The sequence below is a fragment of the Cheilinus undulatus genome, linkage group 5 (genome assembly GCF_018320785.1).
Source record: "Cheilinus undulatus linkage group 5, ASM1832078v1, whole genome shotgun sequence".
NCBI classification, from domain to species: domain Eukaryota; kingdom Metazoa; phylum Chordata; class Actinopteri; order Labriformes; family Labridae; genus Cheilinus; species Cheilinus undulatus.
In genome coordinates this window covers 23254254-23274783 of record NC_054869.1, presented here as the reverse complement: position 1 = coordinate 23274783, position 20530 = coordinate 23254254, and the positions used below count along the sequence as shown (strand labels likewise).

At 36.7% G+C, this 20530-nt stretch overlaps 1 protein-coding gene across 3 annotated transcripts in view; it reads left to right on the top strand.

Moving 5' to 3' along the window:
• Nucleotides 1-20530, top strand: part of grin1b (glutamate receptor, ionotropic, N-methyl D-aspartate 1b) — a 90540-nt gene that overhangs the window by 56402 nt on the left and 13608 nt on the right. For all 3 annotated transcript variants that reach the window (XM_041788403.1, XM_041788402.1, XM_041788404.1), the window contains 7 exons: nt 207-325; nt 2690-2802; nt 2886-3034; nt 5896-6053; nt 6166-6327; nt 6728-6837; nt 7718-7863. In XM_041788403.1, the coding sequence (XP_041644337.1) occupies nt 207-325; nt 2690-2802; nt 2886-3034; nt 5896-6053; nt 6166-6327; nt 6728-6837; nt 7718-7863 (957 nt within the window). The remainder of the gene's footprint in view (nt 1-206; nt 326-2689; nt 2803-2885; nt 3035-5895; nt 6054-6165; nt 6328-6727; nt 6838-7717; nt 7864-20530) is intronic.

Here is a 20530-nt window from a genome sequence, read left to right as displayed (position 1 = left end):
AAGTGGGAGTCCAGCATGAGTTTTCAGAAGTGTGAAGTAGAGGTGAATGTCACTTTTGTTGCTTTTAAACAAATTCTTTAAACTTGTTAAGTCTTTATGGCTGTATTCTGCTGTACCACCTGGGATCAAAACTGAGTTTTTTGACTAAATCTCAGCTGAAGAATGGCTAAAATGATAATAATGAAACTGTGTTTTTGTGTGTTCAGGAAATCCCTCGCAGCACCCTGGATTCATTCATGCAGCCGTTCCAGAGCACACTGTGGCTTTTAGTCGGTCTGTCGGTCCACGTGGTGGCAGTGATGCTTTACCTATTAGACCGGTTCAGGTAATCACAAAATAAAAAAATAATTACACTTTAATACTTTACAGAAGAGTGTAATTCTTGTCAGATTACCTTAATGAAGATGTGTTTCAAGGCACAAAATTAAAAAAAAAATTCTGCTATTACATTTCCTTGTACAGTTTTTGACATTGTTAATTAATCAAACTGTTGCAGCCATCTTAAATAATTGAGCTTTTTTATGGCTAAAGCAAACGTGTCAGGCCTTATGTCGTACTCCAAACTTTTTCAGATAAACTGTCACAACCTGTAGCTATCCTTACTCGGTCAGAGTTTCTGAGAAAGAGATTGCATTTTGTCCTCTTTGAAAACTGCAAAAACACAACTCTGTATACTAATTTTACTGATTCAAGTGAAACTAGATCATATTTTATGGATGAAATATTTTCTGGACATCTCTGAGTTCCTCTGGCTGCTGAATCTGAATTTTCTATGATGTACAAGTTTCTCACTGGCGAGCATGTTTGCTTGTTGCTGTTAGCAAGTTGGCTCAATTAGTGCCAAGACTGGAACATTCACGACACCAGGGGGTGTGAGTGTTTACATCACTTGCAAATTAGATCTGGACTGCCAAGACCTAAAGGTTTACCAGCCTCGGGCAGGAGAGGATATGTTGGAATCAGAGCCAAGCTAGCAGCCAACTAACACTGCCCAGCAGCCTCCCACTATGGATCTCTGTGACCAGTATTAGAGAAGACAGTAACAAATAGCTTTACTGCATTTTTGACTAGGACTCGTACAACATGTGAAGAAGACATGACTTACTTGCGTAGAGAAAGGATAGGCCTGAGGGGGACGGGTCAGTACCAGGGCAACCTTGGAAACCAGCAGCTACTATCCGACAAACTCTCAGAGTGATTTCCAACTTTGTAGGGCTTTTGGTGTAGCTAGAAGATAAAGCACTTCCAGCAAAGACTTAATTACAACTTCTGTACATTGCCATAGTTTACAGTCCAGCTTTTTCCATTTGGGGTCACAATAGGACCGGAGCCCATCCCAGCTGACATGGGAGGCAGGGTACACTCTGGACTGGTCACCAGTCTATCACAGGACTGACATATCGATACAACCAGTCATATCTATGGGCAATTTAGAGTCAAAACTTCACCTAATGAACATGTGTTTGGACTGTGGAAGGAAGCCGGAGTACTCAGAGAGAGCCGCCATGTACAAACTCCACACAGAAACGTCCTGTCCTGGGATTTAAACTGTCCTGGGATTTAAACCAGAAACCTGCTTGCTGTGAGGCACCAGCGCTAACCACTGTACCACCATGCAGCCCCCAACTAGCAACTTGAGAAGTAAAGTATCTAGTTGGTGTTGAGATGTCTAAAGATGTTTTCACATCTGGATCATTTGGAGAAATTGTTCCAAAGCAAGAGGGATGACTCCCTCCTTTCCTCCTACAAGACAAGCAAACTGAAATTACCTTCAAAAGCTCATCTCTGCTAGCATCCAGTCAAACCCTGGGACCTTCATATATGGAGCAGGATCAACCCAGCCACTGGATCAAATCACTGCTTGACCCATCACTCCAGTAGTAATGTAAGCAGCAGTAGTTGTAGTAGCCTATTAGTAATATAGCCACAAGGCAAATTCAGTTACATCTGATGATAAGCATAAAGATTGTGACAGGCTATCGTTGATCACTGTCTCCATCCAATTCAGCAGCAGAACATCACAGGACTGTTTACTGGTTCAGCAACTCATTTGGTTTTACCGATGTTGGAAAATTAACAAGTAATGTTTTTTGTTTGTCACAGCTGAAGCAAACAAGCTCAGATACATTCACTTCAGAGTCACTAGTTAATCTGGGCACATGTCAAACCTTAACACCAGCAGATGTAATGTATTATATTATCATCTGGTGCAAAGCAAGTAAGATATATCTGTGAAAACACCCCAGAGAAGTCGATCTAGCATGATTATTTTTAAAGACATGTATTAAAGCTAAATAACTTCATGACTGCCAAGGGCTTCCAGGGTTTTGGCAGATACCAAATCCCTATTGCTATGTACATGTGTTGTTATGCATATAAGCAATACCTGCCAGTACCCTGGAGCATAGTCATACTCCACCTATGAACAGAAACCAGAACATTTATAGGGCAGCTGTGCATCATTGGTAGAGTCAGCTTTCTCTTAATGGGGAGACCAGTGGTTTATCTCAGCTCCTGTAGTCCACCTCAGTCCCAGTCCGACTTCTAAATACTCTTTCTGAGCTTTAGATTAAAATTGTAATGCCTGTAAGGAGTTTAACTTTCATAGATAACACTGATATAGCACTGTCTGCATTGTTGCTAGAAAGTCAAAAAAACATACCTGAAAAATGAACATGTGTTCCTGCAGCCCGTTCGGAAGGTTTAAAGTGAATAGTGAAGAAGAAGAAGAAGACGCCCTCACCCTGTCATCGGCTATGTGGTTCTCATGGGGAGTACTACTGAACTCTGGGATAGGAGAAGGTTGGTTGTCCTCTAATCGAACATGTCCTGCCCTTCAGTCCTATTGATCCCTCAGTAATCTGTGTGTTTGTGTTTGTGTGTAGGAGCTCCCAGGAGTTTCTCAGCGAGGATTCTTGGTATGGTGTGGGCAGGTTTCGCTATGATCATTGTAGCTTCATATACTGCTAACCTAGCAGCCTTCCTTGTGTTGGACCGGCCTGAGGAGCGCATCACTGGCATCAATGACCCCAGGGTGAGACGCTCTATTCTTCTTTCATTCTGTTAAAAGACATCAATTATCTCTGTGTACTGAATCCGTTTTATGGGCACCATCTCTAATACTCCTTTTTTGCCACCATTGTTAAAATAATAGATGAGTCAAGTGAAGCAACAGGCTCTCAAACAAGTGCTCAAAAAAAGCTTTTACAGCAAAAGATGTTATGTGTGGGTGGATGTGATGGGATTAAAAAACTAAAACCTTAAAGTGGTTATATCAAAAGTAAAGGGGACCAAAACACAAATGCATACAGGTTTGTCCACTTGTAATAACTGATCTGTAAAGAAAATCATTTTTATCATTTGCTCATTTAATTTTCACAAATGACTGGACCCATTTGTCTTAATAGCACCCTTCTGTTTATCTTTAATAAGATCTGTTCTGTTCAAGATCTATTCTGAATTTAGGTCTAACCTGAGAGCCTAACAGGGTCAGCATTTAACCATAAACTGTCAACCTAATCTTCACCAGAAATAAATAATTGGGACAAAAAACTTAGCACTAATATGAAGTGGTTTTGAGATTTTAAAAAGTCATAATAGTAGGTTTAAAGGCTGAAAATTTCTGATAAAAAGTCAAACTTATTAGTTCAAAAGGTGAAAGGTGGTTTTTTTAAAGGCAAAAGTAAGAAATAGAAAATCAAAATCATGAGTTTTAAAGCTCAAGAAATAAGATTAGAAATCATGAGTTTAAAAGGTCAGAATATGGGTTAGACTTTTAGATTTTGAGTCTAAAAGGTCAACATATAGGATTAAAAGTCAAGAGTTGAAAAAGTCAAAACTTGAGATAAAATTTGATGTAATGAGCTAAAAAAGTCAAAATGTGACTTAGATGTAAAATTGTGACTCTTAAAGGTCAAAATATTTGGTAAGAAGTCAAAATTATGAATTGAAAAGGTTGATATATGAAAGAAATCTTTACTTTTTTAGATTTTTATGACTTAACAAGGTTATTTTAAATCATCAAGGCATAAGTTACATGTTTATACTAGAGGAAATCTGCAGACCTCATACTGGTGGGCCAGTTACAATAAAAATTTGTGATGATCTTGCAAGCTGGGTATAATTGTACCATAGGCCCAATTTGAGTTTGACACCCCTGCACTAGGTCATATCTTAATTCCTATAACAGGATAAAGGATCTCATTACTGCTGTCACAGCAAATTTAATGCTGCCACAAACCTTAAAAGTAGTTGTTGTGGAGGGAAGAGGGGTGATTAAAAACAAACTATAGCAAAGGAGTGTGAAAGTTTACCAGATTAAAAAAGGGAATTCCAAGTGCAACAGATGGATGAGACTTTTCTTTTGTCTCTTTTGATTGTTCTATGTTCATCCAAGCAGGTTAGAAGATCCTTAAAAAACAAATCTGCATTTTTTGCACCTTTGCATCACTTCTATTTACGAATCACTGGGAGGCAAAGCAGTGGTACTCCACTACTTATGTTGGCCGCTCCTGACAATCTCAGCTGTAGTGGCTAAAGGCAGTAAAATGTGCAGAACCATATTTAAACAAAAGAGTGGTTAACACTCCTCCACTGTCACTGGATGTAGTTTGACTAACAGAGAGCTCAACAGAAGGAGGGACACTCTGGAAATTTATAAACAAAAAATGAGAGGGGATATAATGTTTATCAAAAATGAGTGGGGCTATAATGTTTTTTTCTTTCACTGTGTGACACCGGATGGTTTCACTCCACAGCTGATGAAAAAAACACTAAATATGAAGATTACAGGTAAAGCCAAGAGACTTGGGATTTACTGTGCTGTTTAGGGTAAAAAAGGAAGGGTAGTGATATTATTAACATTATTTTTTTGTGTCTTTTTTAATTCACTCTTTTTTATCTTCTTTTTAGAGTTTCATTGTTAGGAATGTTCTTAAATGTTCTTCTAATGTGTTGCTATTTCCCCTTTGTCATGCGTTTTGAGGCCTTGTGTAAAGCACTTTGTATGACACTGTTGCTGAAATGTGCAACAGAAACAAAACTGATTCACCTTGCCTGTCATCAGGCAGTTTTACCATTAGCCAAAGGTAGGCAATTGCCTGAGGCCTAATGCTTTGATGGGCCTCAAGGTGTAGTCATTATAGGTACGGCTGGGCAATTGATCATGTTTTCCCGATATATGATTATCTTTTCAAACTAAATATTGGACATTGTGCAAAAATTGCAGGTAAACTCCTGAAAACTGCCTAAATTGCACAAGTATTTTAGCAACATCTAGAAGCTACTTTCCATTTGTTGCCAACATATTTACCTCACTCCTTGCATCTCCACCCATTTTTCCAAATGTATCTAACTTATCTTTGCAATTTGCACAAACTATGACAGAGGATCAAAAAGATTATCCACTGATTACTAAAATAATGGAGATTTTATTATTTTGAAACACATGGACATTTTTTATGACCTCATAAAATGGATATATTGCTAATGTTTTTTGAAAATTTAGACTGTGGAGGAGTTTTCCCTGCAATTTTGAGATTCAAATCCTAAAAAAACAGCCAAATATTCTGTATCTATTTTTGTTGTCATATGAATCAGGTATTGGTAGCGTTAGATTTTACAAGATTTTTTTACTTTTGCTAAATGTTCCAGTCTTTTCCTGGGGCCTTCATATTAATAAAACTGCCCCTGCCTGTCCTGGATCAACCATCTTATTCAAGATGATCTTAAACAGACAGATATATCGATAGGAGGATGTTCTTTATTTATCCAAAACTGGGAAGTTGTTAAAACTTTTTACAGCAGGTAAATGAGTATTAAATAATAGGTGAACCTTTGCAGTTGTTTCTTGAGCCCATGTTTTCATTATTTTCTATTTTCTCTCCTTGTTTTTAGCTTCGGAATCCATCAGACAAGTTCATCTACGCCACAGTGAAGCAGAGCTCGGTTGATATTTACTTCAGACGGCAAGTGGAGCTTAGCACTATGTACCGGCACATGGAGAAACATAACTACGAGAGCGCTGCTGAGGCCATCCAAGCTGTTAGAGACAAGTAAGCTGCGATGCAAATAAAAATTCTGATATTAATTGATGTGTCTCAGAAATATAATGTACATAATATGTACATTACAAACATTAGATATTTGTTTCTTTTCCCCCTGTAGTAAGCTTCATGCATTTATCTGGGACAGCGCTGTGCTGGAGTTCGAGGCATCGCAGAAGTGTGATTTAGTGACAACAGGAGAGCTTTTCTTCCGCTCTGGATTCGGGATTGGGATGAGGAAAGACAGCCCATGGAAACAAAATGTTTCTTTAGCTATTCTCAGGTATAAACAAGCACCACGGCCATAGCTGATACCCTATTAACCTTCTGATGGAAACCTAGGGATACCTAAAGATACCCATGTGTTAGGTTCAGACTTCAAACTAGGCAACTTTTGATTGTCCACTGTCAAATTTTGATACCAAACTAATGTACTGCAGGTGATCTGCTTATACCCTACTGATGCCCTGCTTGTACTGTCAGCTGATACTCTCCCTTATCTTGATCCTAATACCTACTTGGCCCATCTCCTCTTTGACCCAGTGATACTCTACTAATGAACTACTAGTTTTTTGGATACCTTCTGGGGGCCCTAATTGGGCATCTATTTAGCCAGACTTGTTTACATGCATTTCTAAAATTTCTTTGTGTTGTGCTTTAATGTTTTTGTTGTTATTCTGAAGCTCCCACGAGAATGGCTTCATGGAGGACTTGGACAAGACATGGGTACGATACCAGGAGTGTGACTCCAGGAGCAATGCCCCTGCCACCCTTACCTTTGAGAACATGGCAGGTAAGAAGCAAACGAATGGGCAAAATTATTTAAGAAGATGGTAAACATTTACATTACTTAGATTTGAAACATTTCATATGTCTTCATGAGTTTTTGATGGCATTTTTAGGATAGGAGATAAATGAACTTAATTTTCAACATCGTCTTAAATCTATAGATTTTGTAAAATATGGACATAGTGTCAGTGATGTTACCCACTAGTTTCTAAAGGGGAGTTTTGAAACCCCATGATGGCGATCATCGTTTTGGGAATGCTGATCCTACCTCACTTTCAGCCTTTCTCGAAACAGTTCACTTTCCCACAACCCTAAATATTCTTAACTCTCAGGCATAGGATATATAAAATATAAGTTACAAAAAAAATCTGCCCCCGTATACCACATATCGTTAAAGAAATGAGCTATAGAGACCACAACCGTTGAGTTACCTGACCATTAATTGAGCGTATAGTGTTAGTTCAGTCAGGCCACGCAGTCGAGCGCTGCCATATTTGAGATCAGCTGATCCCAACAAGCCCCCATCAGCTGCAACCAGCTGATTTGCTTTTGTTTTTTCAACCCTCCTCCACCCCAGCTCCTCCTCTATGCTATATCTAACTTAATGAATGCTATTCTGTTGTCACGAATGCCTGCTCTGCTCTGGGCTTATCGCTGCTTTTTCAACACCAGAGGTTGCTGCTTGCTAGGAGCATTGCACCTCCAATGTATAGACATTTTACAGCTAAACAGGTCGTACCCTTCCCACGTTGAGGTTCATAATGACCTTAGATGGCATTCAGGTGAATGTTAGTGAAATGATTAATTAATGAAAGGTTTTCAGTTACTCTGTTTGCTTAAAAACAACTCACCTAACATCACTTGACCTGACCTGTCCTGCCCAGGTGTGTTCATGTTGGTAGCTGGTGGCATCGTTGCGGGGATATTCCTCATCTTCATCGAGATCGCTTACAAACGACACAAAGACGCCCGAAGGAAACAGATGCAGCTCGCCTTCGCTGCTGTGAACGTCTGGAGGAAGAACCTTCAGGTACCTGTCTCTGCTCTTCTCTACTCTATTCTGCTCTATTCTCTTGTAGTCTTCTCCTCTGTGCTGCAGTCTTTTATGCTCCTCCCTATCCTACTGTACTGTAGGCTACTGCAATGCACTGTACTCATCCTGTCTATTGTGATTGTAATTGTCTTTTTAAAATACTTTTATCTGCTGACTGAACTCTACTGTACTCAAACTGTACTCTAACTTTACTACAGTACTTTATGCTGCTATTTTTATCTCTAAATACTCTAACTTTACTCCTGCTCTATCCTAACCTTTCTTTACTGTCACTCTACTGTACTGCAATATGAGTCTTAGTTAACTAAACTGTACTCAACTTTACTCATTGATTATTAGGACAGAGTGTTACATCCCTTGAGTTGCTTGACTAGAACTGGATTAAGGCAGTATCAACTGTATGAAATTAATCAGATTTTGGCCCTTGTTGCTGTCCATTTACAAATGTCGGGCCTGAATGTGCATGTCAGGAATGTTAAACACTCATTTAGTGTGACACAATAAGGACCCTGATTCAACAAGACTGCCTCAGACTTTTTCTTACATCTGTGTTTGATTTGACACCCTGAACTGACACCAACAGCGTTTATTCTGGCGCTGACAAATAGGATAAAAGCAGTCATTTAGTCCACTTAGTGGATCTCATCTTTGAAAAGGTCATCTTATCATTTTCACATCATTGTGACACAAATTAAGATGCGCATCGCAACACCTTTTACCACAAAACTCCTGCTCAAGCAGTCTCTTGGATGGCTGAGCAGACCAAGGTGTTTGCCTCAAGTTTAGTTTCTAGAAAGTCAATTGGCAGCAAAAACAGAATCACTTTTATATAGCTACTGGCAGTGAGAGCTCATTTTGGCAAACACTATGATTGTCTGCCCTCTACTTCCCCTACAAGCAATGGTTGGCTTCTACTTCCCAAAACAAGTCAGAGGGAAAGTCTTTGTAGCCTTTTCCAAGCACACTCAATAATCTATTGTTCTGTCTGGAGCCTGACTGGTCCAACATTTTGTCTCTCTACCTGAGCTATAGCATCAGAAGAGTTTAAGGACATGAGCGCCGCCGATCTGATGCCAGTCAGCAGTTTAATCTTAGTTCTGGATATATATATATATATATATATATATATATATATATATATATATATATATATAAAAAGATTAAATTGTACCACACCCAAAGCTGTGTCAAATCTTTTTGAGCAGGTTTTAGCAGTGAGTCTCTGATATAAATATTTATGATGTAGTTTGTAAAGTCCTTTCAGAAACCTGCAGACTTGCAGCATCCATGTTCATATTCAGATTGTGGCTCAGGGCTGTCAGAACAATCCCGGACCGCGGTTCAATGAGGTATGATGGTTAGTGTCCACAGGGATTCATAGGACTGATGTCTCCACTACAAACCTCTCGTTTCAACTGTTGTTGAATCATCAAATGTCAGAAAAAGATCTCAGAGAGGAAGACAAACAGAGATCTTTATAATTCTTTGCTCTGATTTTGCAACTATAAATTGCACTGCAGCGTTTTTACCCTTAGAACATGAACATCAAAAGAGAGGCTCGCTGGCCTTTGGGAAAAACAGTTATGTTTCTACTAAGTAACAAGTAAATAAGGCAAATAAAGAATATAAAAGGCAGACTTTGAGGGCATATTGCCACTGATATTAATGAAAAAATTAACTGGAGAAAAATAATGAAATAACACAGTTTGTAGTCATACAAATATTCAGTTCTGCTTTAAGATATGCAGAGGATGGCACAACTCCCTTTGTTCAGCTCAGTGAATCATAAACAGTTGTTCATATAATGTAGGTAAAAATAAATATGCAATAAATGCCTCGCCTATATGTATAGTATGCATGTGAGTCACATACATGTCTGTTCCTGAGAGAGCTTAAACATACAACAGACAGTCGTCAACTCAGAAATTCATTTCTGTGTGCCACATTTAAGTTTAATGCGCCCCTGATGTTGTTGTTGGCTGGTGTGTGATCAGTGAAACACACCCAGAGGACCATCAGGTACACACACAGACAAGCAGCTGTACAAGGCAGGCAGACACAAGACAATTCATCTGAGGAAATCATATTGCTGTGTATACAGGAGGATCTGCAGATTAAATCCTAGTCAACACTCAGTGATTGGTGTTGTCTTATTAGAACTGCACAGAAAATTTAGGCTTCAGTTATTCTTTATGTAAATACAGATCATAGGAATTAAAGTCAATAAATCATCAACAATGTTTGATTTAATCTGAGGCTTTATCTCAGCACACTGCAGTGTGACACATGCAAATGGACAATACAATAGAAAATTTGACACAGCATATGCAACAAGACAAAAAAACCTAGATAACAACAAAATGGCAATCGACAAAACTGACAGCAAATGCTGTTTGTGCACACTGAGACATTGTCTCATAATCAGTCCATCTTTACATCATTATGGCTGCGAGCAAATACCCTTGTATCTCCTTGAGAAGTAACTGCATGTCATTAAAGTTGCTGCAGCAGTTTCGGAGCTCTTAAAAGAGCAAATCAAACTTTATTACTCTCTGTAGTTGGAACATGGAGCAGCAGAAACAAGACGCTGGTAGAGATAATGTAAAACTTGATAGTTTTGTTTTTGAATTAAGGTTTTGAGACATATGAAATAGCAGAGAACTGCATCAGTTCATGTTAGATATAACTGAACAGCAATGCATTATAAAATAATGGAAAATAATTATTGATAATAACTTAAAGAAGAGGTTTGAATACTGATGTGATTATATAACAATTAGTTAGAATCAACCCACACTGCACTGAAGACTTGAAGGTACATAGTCTACTGTGCACAGCTTAGACAGTAAGATATTGATGATTCAGTGAAAGAACTGTGCAAAAAAATATTTGAGAGTGAAAAACTTAACATTTGTTACTCAGAATTAAATAATTTATTGACTAATTCTATTTTTTGTAAATGGCGTTCATACTGAGTTAAGTATTTCGTAAGGAATATTTCATGATCTGCATCTAACAGAAGAAACTTTGCAATCAGTGCAGCTCAGAGAGCTAACAACAAACTGTTGTGTCCTTTTCCTGTTGGAAGCACACACTTTATGCATCATATGACTGATTGTCCAACTGTTCATACATGCAGAAGAGGAAACCTGCTCTGGTTGTTTCTGGTTTGAAGTCCCCGTTCCAGATGTTTTTCAGCCTTGCCAGCAGCTGGGACTAAACACATTAGTGATCATCAATTCTATGCCTGGATTAGCACATCAAACACTAGCCGCTAAAGGCTAACTGCTAGCAGAGGATGATTAGCACTTCAAACAGCTGTGTCCTTAGGCGAGGAGTAGGCCGAGCTGGATTAACGCTTAAAACACAGCTGCTCTGAGAGAACTGTGAAAGGAAATGCAAATGGGTTAGAGATTTAAAACCTGTTTTTAGACCAATTCATACAGCCAGCCAAATAAACAGATACATGATGGAATAAGTGCACCACTTTGATTTAAACCAGGACATATTACAGCTAAATTTTGCCTTAATTTCATCCTGCATAAATAGTGTTCTGGTGGTAAAAGTTGTCTCATTATGATGAATCCCAAAGGATGTGGTCAATGTCTCCAGCTACTGTCTGTTGATAATTTAGGATGAATAAATCTCTGACCAGAGTACAGGGATGGTGGGCCCTATTTTAATGGCATAAAGTGCACTGTCTAAACCGCATGGTGCTATGAGATTTGGCATGTCTTCAGCTACATTTTTCTAGTTATGCTATTTGGGCACAGAGCATAGAGATTGGATTAAATCGCTTGTTTATGTGTAGGTTTGTTTAGAGCCACATAAATCAAACCAGTCACAGTGTCAGCTTTCATTCTTTTTCAGAGCTTGTGCTGGCAGCCTGGTGTGTTATTGACATGCTGGATTTCAGGCTTTATTCTAACAAAGACCAAACCCCGGGTGGTTCATTTGACTTTAGCGTGTTCTGCTTTGTGCCACTGAACAGACAGAACACAAACATGACACATGACACATGTTGACAGTGGATTAAAGTTACATTTTACTGAAGCATTCCCATAATGATGTTCAAAAATGGCACAAAAACATAATCTTTTTCCTAAAATCTCCAGACATGTTGAAGGGATTGAAAAAGATCTATTTAAACAAATGTTATTGGCCCTTATATCAAACAAAGGTAGGTAGTATTTATTTTCTCTGCAGAAATCAGTGGCCATTTTCTCTAGCACTAAGTCTCAAGCTTTTTTCTTCAACACCCCCTCACTTGTACCTAAGAAAAGCTAAGGCATCCTATGGCCCTCACACTTAGTTTTAACTGTTCCATAGATAAATTTATTAGAAAAAAGTTGATACATATTCTTCTTATTAAAAAAACAACAACACCTTTTTATTAACTATTTGATAAGGGTAATACCATGGTTTTAGTCAACTAGAGACTGCATTTAATTAGAGGTAATATTTATATATTCATGTAAGTACCACCCTGATTAAGTTTCCTCTCTCAATGAAAGAAACTCTAAAAGAAAACCACAGCCTTGGCATGCTTAACAGTGCTACAAACAGATAAAAACATGCAGCTCGGTGTCTCAGACTGACTTAACTCCTGGTTATGGCTTACTAATAGCAATGTCAAAGTAATATTTTCCAACCTAATTTACATATGATTTATTTAAAGTCATAAAGATGTGAAATTGTCCTTATCTCTGGAGAGTTTCTGTGTCATAAAAACTGCAGTGCACTTCCAGACAGTAGGCAAATTTTTACTCTATTTATGCTGTGCAGATACCGTCCTCATCCATGTAATAAGGCAAATTTGCACAGGTGATTTTATCCAAAATAACTGCATATTAGCTCAGTGTCTCTGCACTGGTGCGTATGTGCAGTGATGGGTCAGCTACACAATAAGGGGAGCATTAAAGTCCTGCACTTTAATGCATTCACTTTTTTGTGAAGTTTTAACAAAGCATCACATTGCCCACCTGCCTTACGATGCTGGCTACACGGAGACAGACCCATATTCAAACATGCTTACACAGCACTGGCGACTAAAGCTGACAAAACAGCAATTAAACTGTAATTTGTCAGTAAATCATTCTATCTCCCATGTTATCTTGTCTAATATGAGCATGGAGAAGTGCTTTAAAGAGAGCTTACTTTGATCGGGGATCGTGGAGCAGGTGCATCATCTCATACAAATATGTTTCCTTGTGGGCGTGTTTAAATAAAGTCAAGCTGTTTTCCAGCTCTGTCACTGACTCTTATGGGTTCATAGCAAATGGAACACATTCAGCTCAGAAGTGACGTCATTCCCAGCTCTGACGTCCGGCTTTGGAGGTAAATGGAACGCAGCAGAAATCCCTAAATGATGACTCAGCATAACATTTTAGGATTTCATAGAAAATCTTTACATATTTATGATTTCTGATATTTATGTTATGGCACCAGTTTTGAACCAGTACACTCAAGTCTTCTGAGAGGTTTCAAGGACAATTGGAGCAACAATGTGGCTTGCAAATCAACACAGATATACAGATGACCCCAATTATAGCAGTAAGATGTGAGATCTTTAGCACCACTTTAGGGGGTCCTGCATCCCATTGGGAACCATGCTCAAATGCATGGGGAGAGAATGCTGGACAGTTGATGTCTGTGGGATATATTGTAGGTGGAACTCATGGTTGTGTATTGGATTGATTAAAATCCAACTCTGTTGTAAGAGTGTGCAACTGGGTTTTTCTGTGTGTAACAAAAAAAAATGGAGGAGAATAGGATCAAAAGCTTTTTGTCTTCAAGCCCTTTTTTCCATTAAAAACTCAATTTGAATGCATCAGCACATACAATGGTGTTAAACTGTTGTGTATCCTTTGTGTGTGGATTAAGCTCAGTAGAAGTGTGTTGTAACTTCTATGCCCATCTTTCTAATGATTCTTCTCAGACTCTCAGACCAGACTTTAGGTGGTGTTAACTTTTTGCCTGACCACTCATCATTTTAAGACAAACACACCCCGGGATGCTCATGGAAGCGAGTTCATTTGCTATTTAAACAAACCAAGCGTTGGATATAAAAATGACGACTGGATCAGGTGGAAAACTGAAGAGACAACTGGGCTGTGCACCTAGATGCTTTGGGGCAGCCATACAGTAGTGCTTCTTGTGTTTAACACACATGGAGCAAAACAGAAAGTAACCTTAAAAAGGGGCAAAGCTATCACCGAACATGAAACAACGTCAGAAATGGCACCCATCTGTCAGAACCCTGAGTAAGATGCGAAAGACACTTGCACAAAGCAGACTGAAATCATAAAGTATTATTTCTACCAACTAGGATATTTTTATCTCTGCTGTCTGTCTGAAAGAAATGTCCCTAAATTCACTTAGATATCAGAGAGAAAAGACAGTCCCCATCCTGCCTGAGAATTAGCTTTATTGGTTTTCCAAGTAATCCAGGGAGAGTTGGCAGTTCATCTGTTTGTACACTGCAAACAGGAGCTAATTAAGCACACTGACACAGTTTACTCTATGTAATCATTTCTTAAAAACTGACCTCCTAAATTTACTTGTTAGCTTGTTTGCTTTGTAGTTAAATCACAGTAACACAGATGAAGTTGAATTTGCACATGGAAAACAGATGATGTGTACTCACGTCACTAAGGTGTTTTTAAATTAGCATAATGCTGTGTCAAGAAAACGTGTCATCTATTACTATCCTGATGTCCTGACCTTGCATTGACAACGGTGGGCGTGATCAATTTAGTTGTGATGAAACCTGAATTCAGTTTTCGAACAAATCTGCATTGTTAGTCTTTCATCATTTCAGGCTGTTTCTGGCATTAGAATCACTCAAAATGTGTGATTTCTGGGTTCATATCGCTTTAACAAGTAGATTTTAAACGTGTTAAGATTGAAACTGCAAAAAGGCACTCTGATGCTGAAACATAACACCCCATTTGGCGTTCTATGATCAAAACCTCAATACCAATCCTAAGTGTGAATGGGCTGAGCTTATGAGGCAAAAGTAAAGTGAATCCAGACTCATTCCTGAAGAAGCTGATTGCATAAATCAGTGTCTTTGTGGCTCGTTAGTATTCTTTGCATAACTTTACTGAAATAATTGCATTGTACTGATTATTTGCTTTGTACCCTTTACTTTTAATTCTACTTTTGCACATCTAGCCTTATACTTTTTGTTCAAATAAAGTGTGAGTTTCAGTACAGTGGAGTACAGTGCAGCAGATTTAATGTATTATTAACTACAGCTGCTCTCACGCTGTGGTTTTGTCTAGTCAGGCCTTCAAACCTGCAGGTTCAGATCTGAGTAACTGTTGAAATATTTAATGATTGCTAGTGTTAGCTAACAGTTTAAAGGGAGAAACAGGATCAGAATTGATGGTGTTATTTCTTAATTCATTTTTCATGTGTTTTCTTTCACTGACTGATGCTGTGATCAAAGTCTTCCACTGTTCTGTTCCTAATGATGGATTTAACTGTTTGATTTATGGGTCTAGAAATATCTTTGTTGAAACTTTTATGTCTCTTGGGTTGAACTTTTATCTCTCTTGGGTTAAAGTCTTTGTGAATTGTTTGTGTGTTCTGCTTTGTTTGGGTCTGAAAAAGACAATGTTTCTGATTTATAATCAATGTGTTTTACTGATTTTTGTTTTACATTTCAAACTGAATGTGTTTGAAGAGTAAATATTCCAAACCAGGGCTTGGTATTTTTGAGAAAAAAAAAGACACCTAAATGCTCTTTTGTAATACAAAAGTTAACATTTCTAGGTTCTTCTACTATACTTTGTTGCAGTTGCAGTCTGGTGATAGTTCATCTTTTTCTTCTCATCATCAAATCCCATGTGAAAGGTAAAAAATGAACAAAACTAAATACACACAAGAACCATCCATAAAAATGTGTAAGAATCAAAACTTAAAAAAGGTTACCAAATGTAAAAATGTAAAAGAACGCAGATGCTTGGAGATGTTGTGAGACAAGGCCACTGAAATAATAAGCTTGTTCAATGATCATTTATTCATTGGAGAGTTTATTTTCCTCTTCAGTATCTCTTAATGTGGTAGGGGGAGAAGGACAATAAACAACACAGTCAATGGAAAGATGCACAATGAGATTAAACCACCCCAATGTTTTACCAACAATTCTTTACTCCAGAGGAAATGTCATACAGTCAATGAGAGTTTTTATAATTTATTAGAATTAAATTGGCAATGCTGTTGAACAAGATTGGTCCAAAAACCACAAATGGAAAAATTCCTGGAGTTTAGGATATTTTCTTATTTCAGCTTAAATGTGATTTTTTTTTTTTTTAGGCAATGCAGTGGCATAAACTGCTGCGTGTATCTTTAGTGACGCTATAAAATCAGAGATAAGAACTCTTTCTTGTCTGTCATATTGTGGTATGAATATTTCAGGTTAGTTCTTAACAAAATAAATGATCCAACAAAGTCCTGCTGTCGCATTAACGGGACTAATGCAAGACTTGAATGCTGCTTGGATTTTTTTTTTTTTCTTAAACATGTATGGCCAAAAAGGCATGTCTCTATTGATTAGTAGCCTTAGACAGAAGAAGAATTAGTCTTGGTGTTACTGTTGCTTTACAGTGCAATAGAAATAGAACAGAGCCTTTAACTTCAGCTATTGTAACTACAAACCTGAGATACTACTGGACAGTTATCCCTGTGAGTTGCTACATTGTTGGTGTTTGAGACTTAAAAATGTTGTTACTTTTTCATCTTTTGCTGAGATTTGTTGATGGGAAGAATAATCAAGAGTGAACCAGACTTATTTAACTTTATGTAATAAGTTAGTGAGTATATGAGTTGTGATACCCAGCCCTGATCTGGCCATGTCTGGCTGGTAACCCTAGATTTGCGAAACTCATGAAAAAGGGCATTTGCTCTTTTCTTGGAGACCATTTCCTGTGTAAAACCAAATGTCAGAATTTACATTAGAAGCCCAGACTATGACCTTCTTTATCTCACAAATCTGATGAATACAACACTATGGATAGGTAAAGGATAACAGCTTTTGTTTCCTCACTAAAATCCCTGGACTAAATCTGCTCCTTAGATCAACTTTGTTGCCCTTTAAGAAACACAATGTCAAAAAGAAAAAGCTGAAAAGTTTCGCTTATTCAGGGGTTGGGATCTAGACATCAATCCCTAAGTTGTACAACTCAATGTATGGGGTCAATGGTCAAAAGTGAAAATGTTTTAATATGATGTAACAGATGACACACCATGTTGACCATCATCCATGTGTTGTTGACCCTCCTCCCCTCCCCTTGTTCTATGTACATGAGGCACACGACAGATGGCATTATAGCAGCACAGTGTTGGTATAATGATCTGATGTGTAGATGATCATCACTGCCTCATTCTGGCCTCATCCTCCATCTTTGTGTCCCCCCTCCCCTCCCCCCACACGCCATCCCCCAGGTTGTTTTTTAATTTTGCTTCAAGTGACGTACTTCCTGTTGTGTTTCTGTGTCTTAGCCTCATGTTGTTGATTTACATGCTGCTGTATGTTTGTAATGGCAGTAAAACAGTGTGAAGCTCCAATGTTTTACTGAAACATCACTCCATCAGAAATAGGGACGAGCCTGCAGGACAGGACTCACAAGCATGCACCAACACTCAAGTACACACATGCACGAACACAGCTAGGACATACCGTAGGCAGGTAGTGATGTACATTTGTCCAGTGAAGCAGAAAGACTGTTCGCAGGCAGTGTTATATAATCAGCAGATGGTCAGCACAGCACACACATTACACACATTGCAACACATTACTCACACGTTACATGCATCCATATTATTCATCAACAGCTGCAATACTATTCTGCTTGGTCTTACTTTATGTCAGACCATACTATACTGCTATTATATTTAAATCATTGCTTAATACAATACTGTATAATACAGCTGTAAAATGCAGAGTACAGCATGACACTGGATGATAAAATGAAACGTAAATTATCTAACAGTACATCAGACTGAAAAATACTATATTTGTCATACATCTCATTTATTATTCTGGTACATTAAACATAGTGAAAATAAACTTTCTTTGACTGATTCTACTAAACTGTAAAATACTATTCTAAACTGTACTTGACGATACTAAGCTCTAATAATCTATACTATACTATACTATACTATACTATATTGTTCTATACTAAATTAAACTGTTCTACACTGCATCTAACTATACTCTACTATACTTTACTAATCTCTGCTATACTATACTTTACTAATCTCTATTATGCTATATTGTACTATACTAAACAATACTACAATATACTATACTATACTTTACTATACTCTGCTATACTATATTTTACTATACTGTACTTTATACTATTCTACACCTAACTCTACTATACTATACCATACTATATTGTACTATACAAATTTATACTATTCTACACCTAACTATACTAATTTATACTATACTATACTATACCAATCTCTATTATATGGTATTGTACTATACTAATTTATACTATTCTACATCTAACTATACTCTACCATACCATACTACACTATATTTATCTAAACTCTACTATACTATACTATACTATTTTGTACTATACTGTACATATATATACAGTGCTTAAATTTATTAGACCACCTGTCATATTTGTCTCAGAGACCATCCAGCATCATGAAGTGCTTTAATGCGGACTCTTTCATTTTCAGTGAGCTCTTGACGTTTAACCATTTTGAACAGGAATGAGGGATTTCAAACTGAATTCACCCATATTTGGGCCGGCTCACTGGGCTTCTCTGATAAGTCAACAATTAATCAAGCCTAACATTCAACCACTAAAACTCATTTTTCTGTTCAGAAATGCAAGTAAATAACTATAATTTGACATATTAATCAAGAAATAATAATGTGCTTTACTATTTTTTCCATTTTTTTTGGTAAATTAGCTAATTTGAAAATTCATGGATAACAATAATCATTATATTTTAGCATTAAACTATCATTTGTGTTAAAGAGCTTCTACATATTGGTATATTAACCATTGCAGAAACATAAAAAATGATTTTGATAATTACCAATGCTGTTAATTTAGGGCAGCTGTGGCATAAACCATACTTTGGTTAGGGTTAGGGTGGTCTAATAAATTTGTTAAGCACTGTATATACTATACCTGACAATACTATATTTTACAAAACTAGACTTTACTTTACTGTATTTTACATTACTATACTCTACAGTTACCTACCAATCCCTACTTTACTGTAACATTATATACTATACTACACAATACTGTTATATACATATGGAACATTACCATACTGTAATATACTTAACCATTATCCACTGTACTATTGACAACTAGCTATACTCTTCTTTACTGTACTATTCTCTGTTAATGTTTACCTAACCATACTATAACTTAAAATACTCTTCTATGTTTTTTACTAAACTAATCTCTACTATACTACACTTTACTGTACTAAACTGTATTATACCTTGCAATGCTCTTCTGTGTCATACTGTACTATACTATAAGAACAGATACTATTCTTAATTTACATATTATACACTGTTATAACTAATCTATTACTATAATATTCTATACTATAGCATATTGTCTTGTACTTTACTATACTTTACTTTGCTATGCTGGAACAAAACTATACTATAATATACTATACTATACTATACTATACTATACTATACTATACTATACTTTACTAGCTAACTCTATATATATTTATATAATACCAGCTATTACCCTTCTACAATATAATATACTGTACTATAAGATACCATAATAAACTATACATTACTATACTGACCTAAACTATACTATGCTCATCTATACTATACTGTTACTGAACTTTCACCACACTATTACACAGTATATTATACTTTAACATGATGCAATACACAATTTAAAGTGATAAACTCTACTATACCTTATTATACTGAATTTATATGAATATGATATAGTATAATAAAATGTAATACAATATAAAATAAAATAAAATAAAATAAAATAATAAAGTAAAAAATTAATAAATTATTGGACACCACAGCTAACATTAGTAAGCCTTACTTAAATCCAGATAAATTCTGGTATGGTTATTTTTTTAGGAATTTTAAGCATATAATTATTAACTTATTTACAAGGCATTTTTAATGAAGGTCTTCATATTGATATAATATAGAATAAAATGAAAACTTAATTTTATATATTTTTACACTAAGCCATGCAATATTTCATTTTTATCATAGTTCTTTACCATACTGCACTATATTATAACATGTTTTTTTTATTTTCCTTTTCCTTACAGTATTATTTTAAAAAAGATTAATTACATACTATCACTGTTTGATGCTTTTACCGTTATCTTATATTTAATTATTAATCATGCTACAATATTTATAATGTTATATAACTTAGCAGTGCTTTTACAGTTTTCCTCACTTCAGGATATTATCACATTTTATCTCACTGTGCTATGCTACACTATAGTTCGTAAAGCATTTATACTAAAATTATGCTATGCAGTATTACAGCAGAGCTGCAATGTAAGTATTTGAACTATGTCACATACCATGTACATGGTATGTTACAGTGTACACTACAATGCTACACTGTATATATCC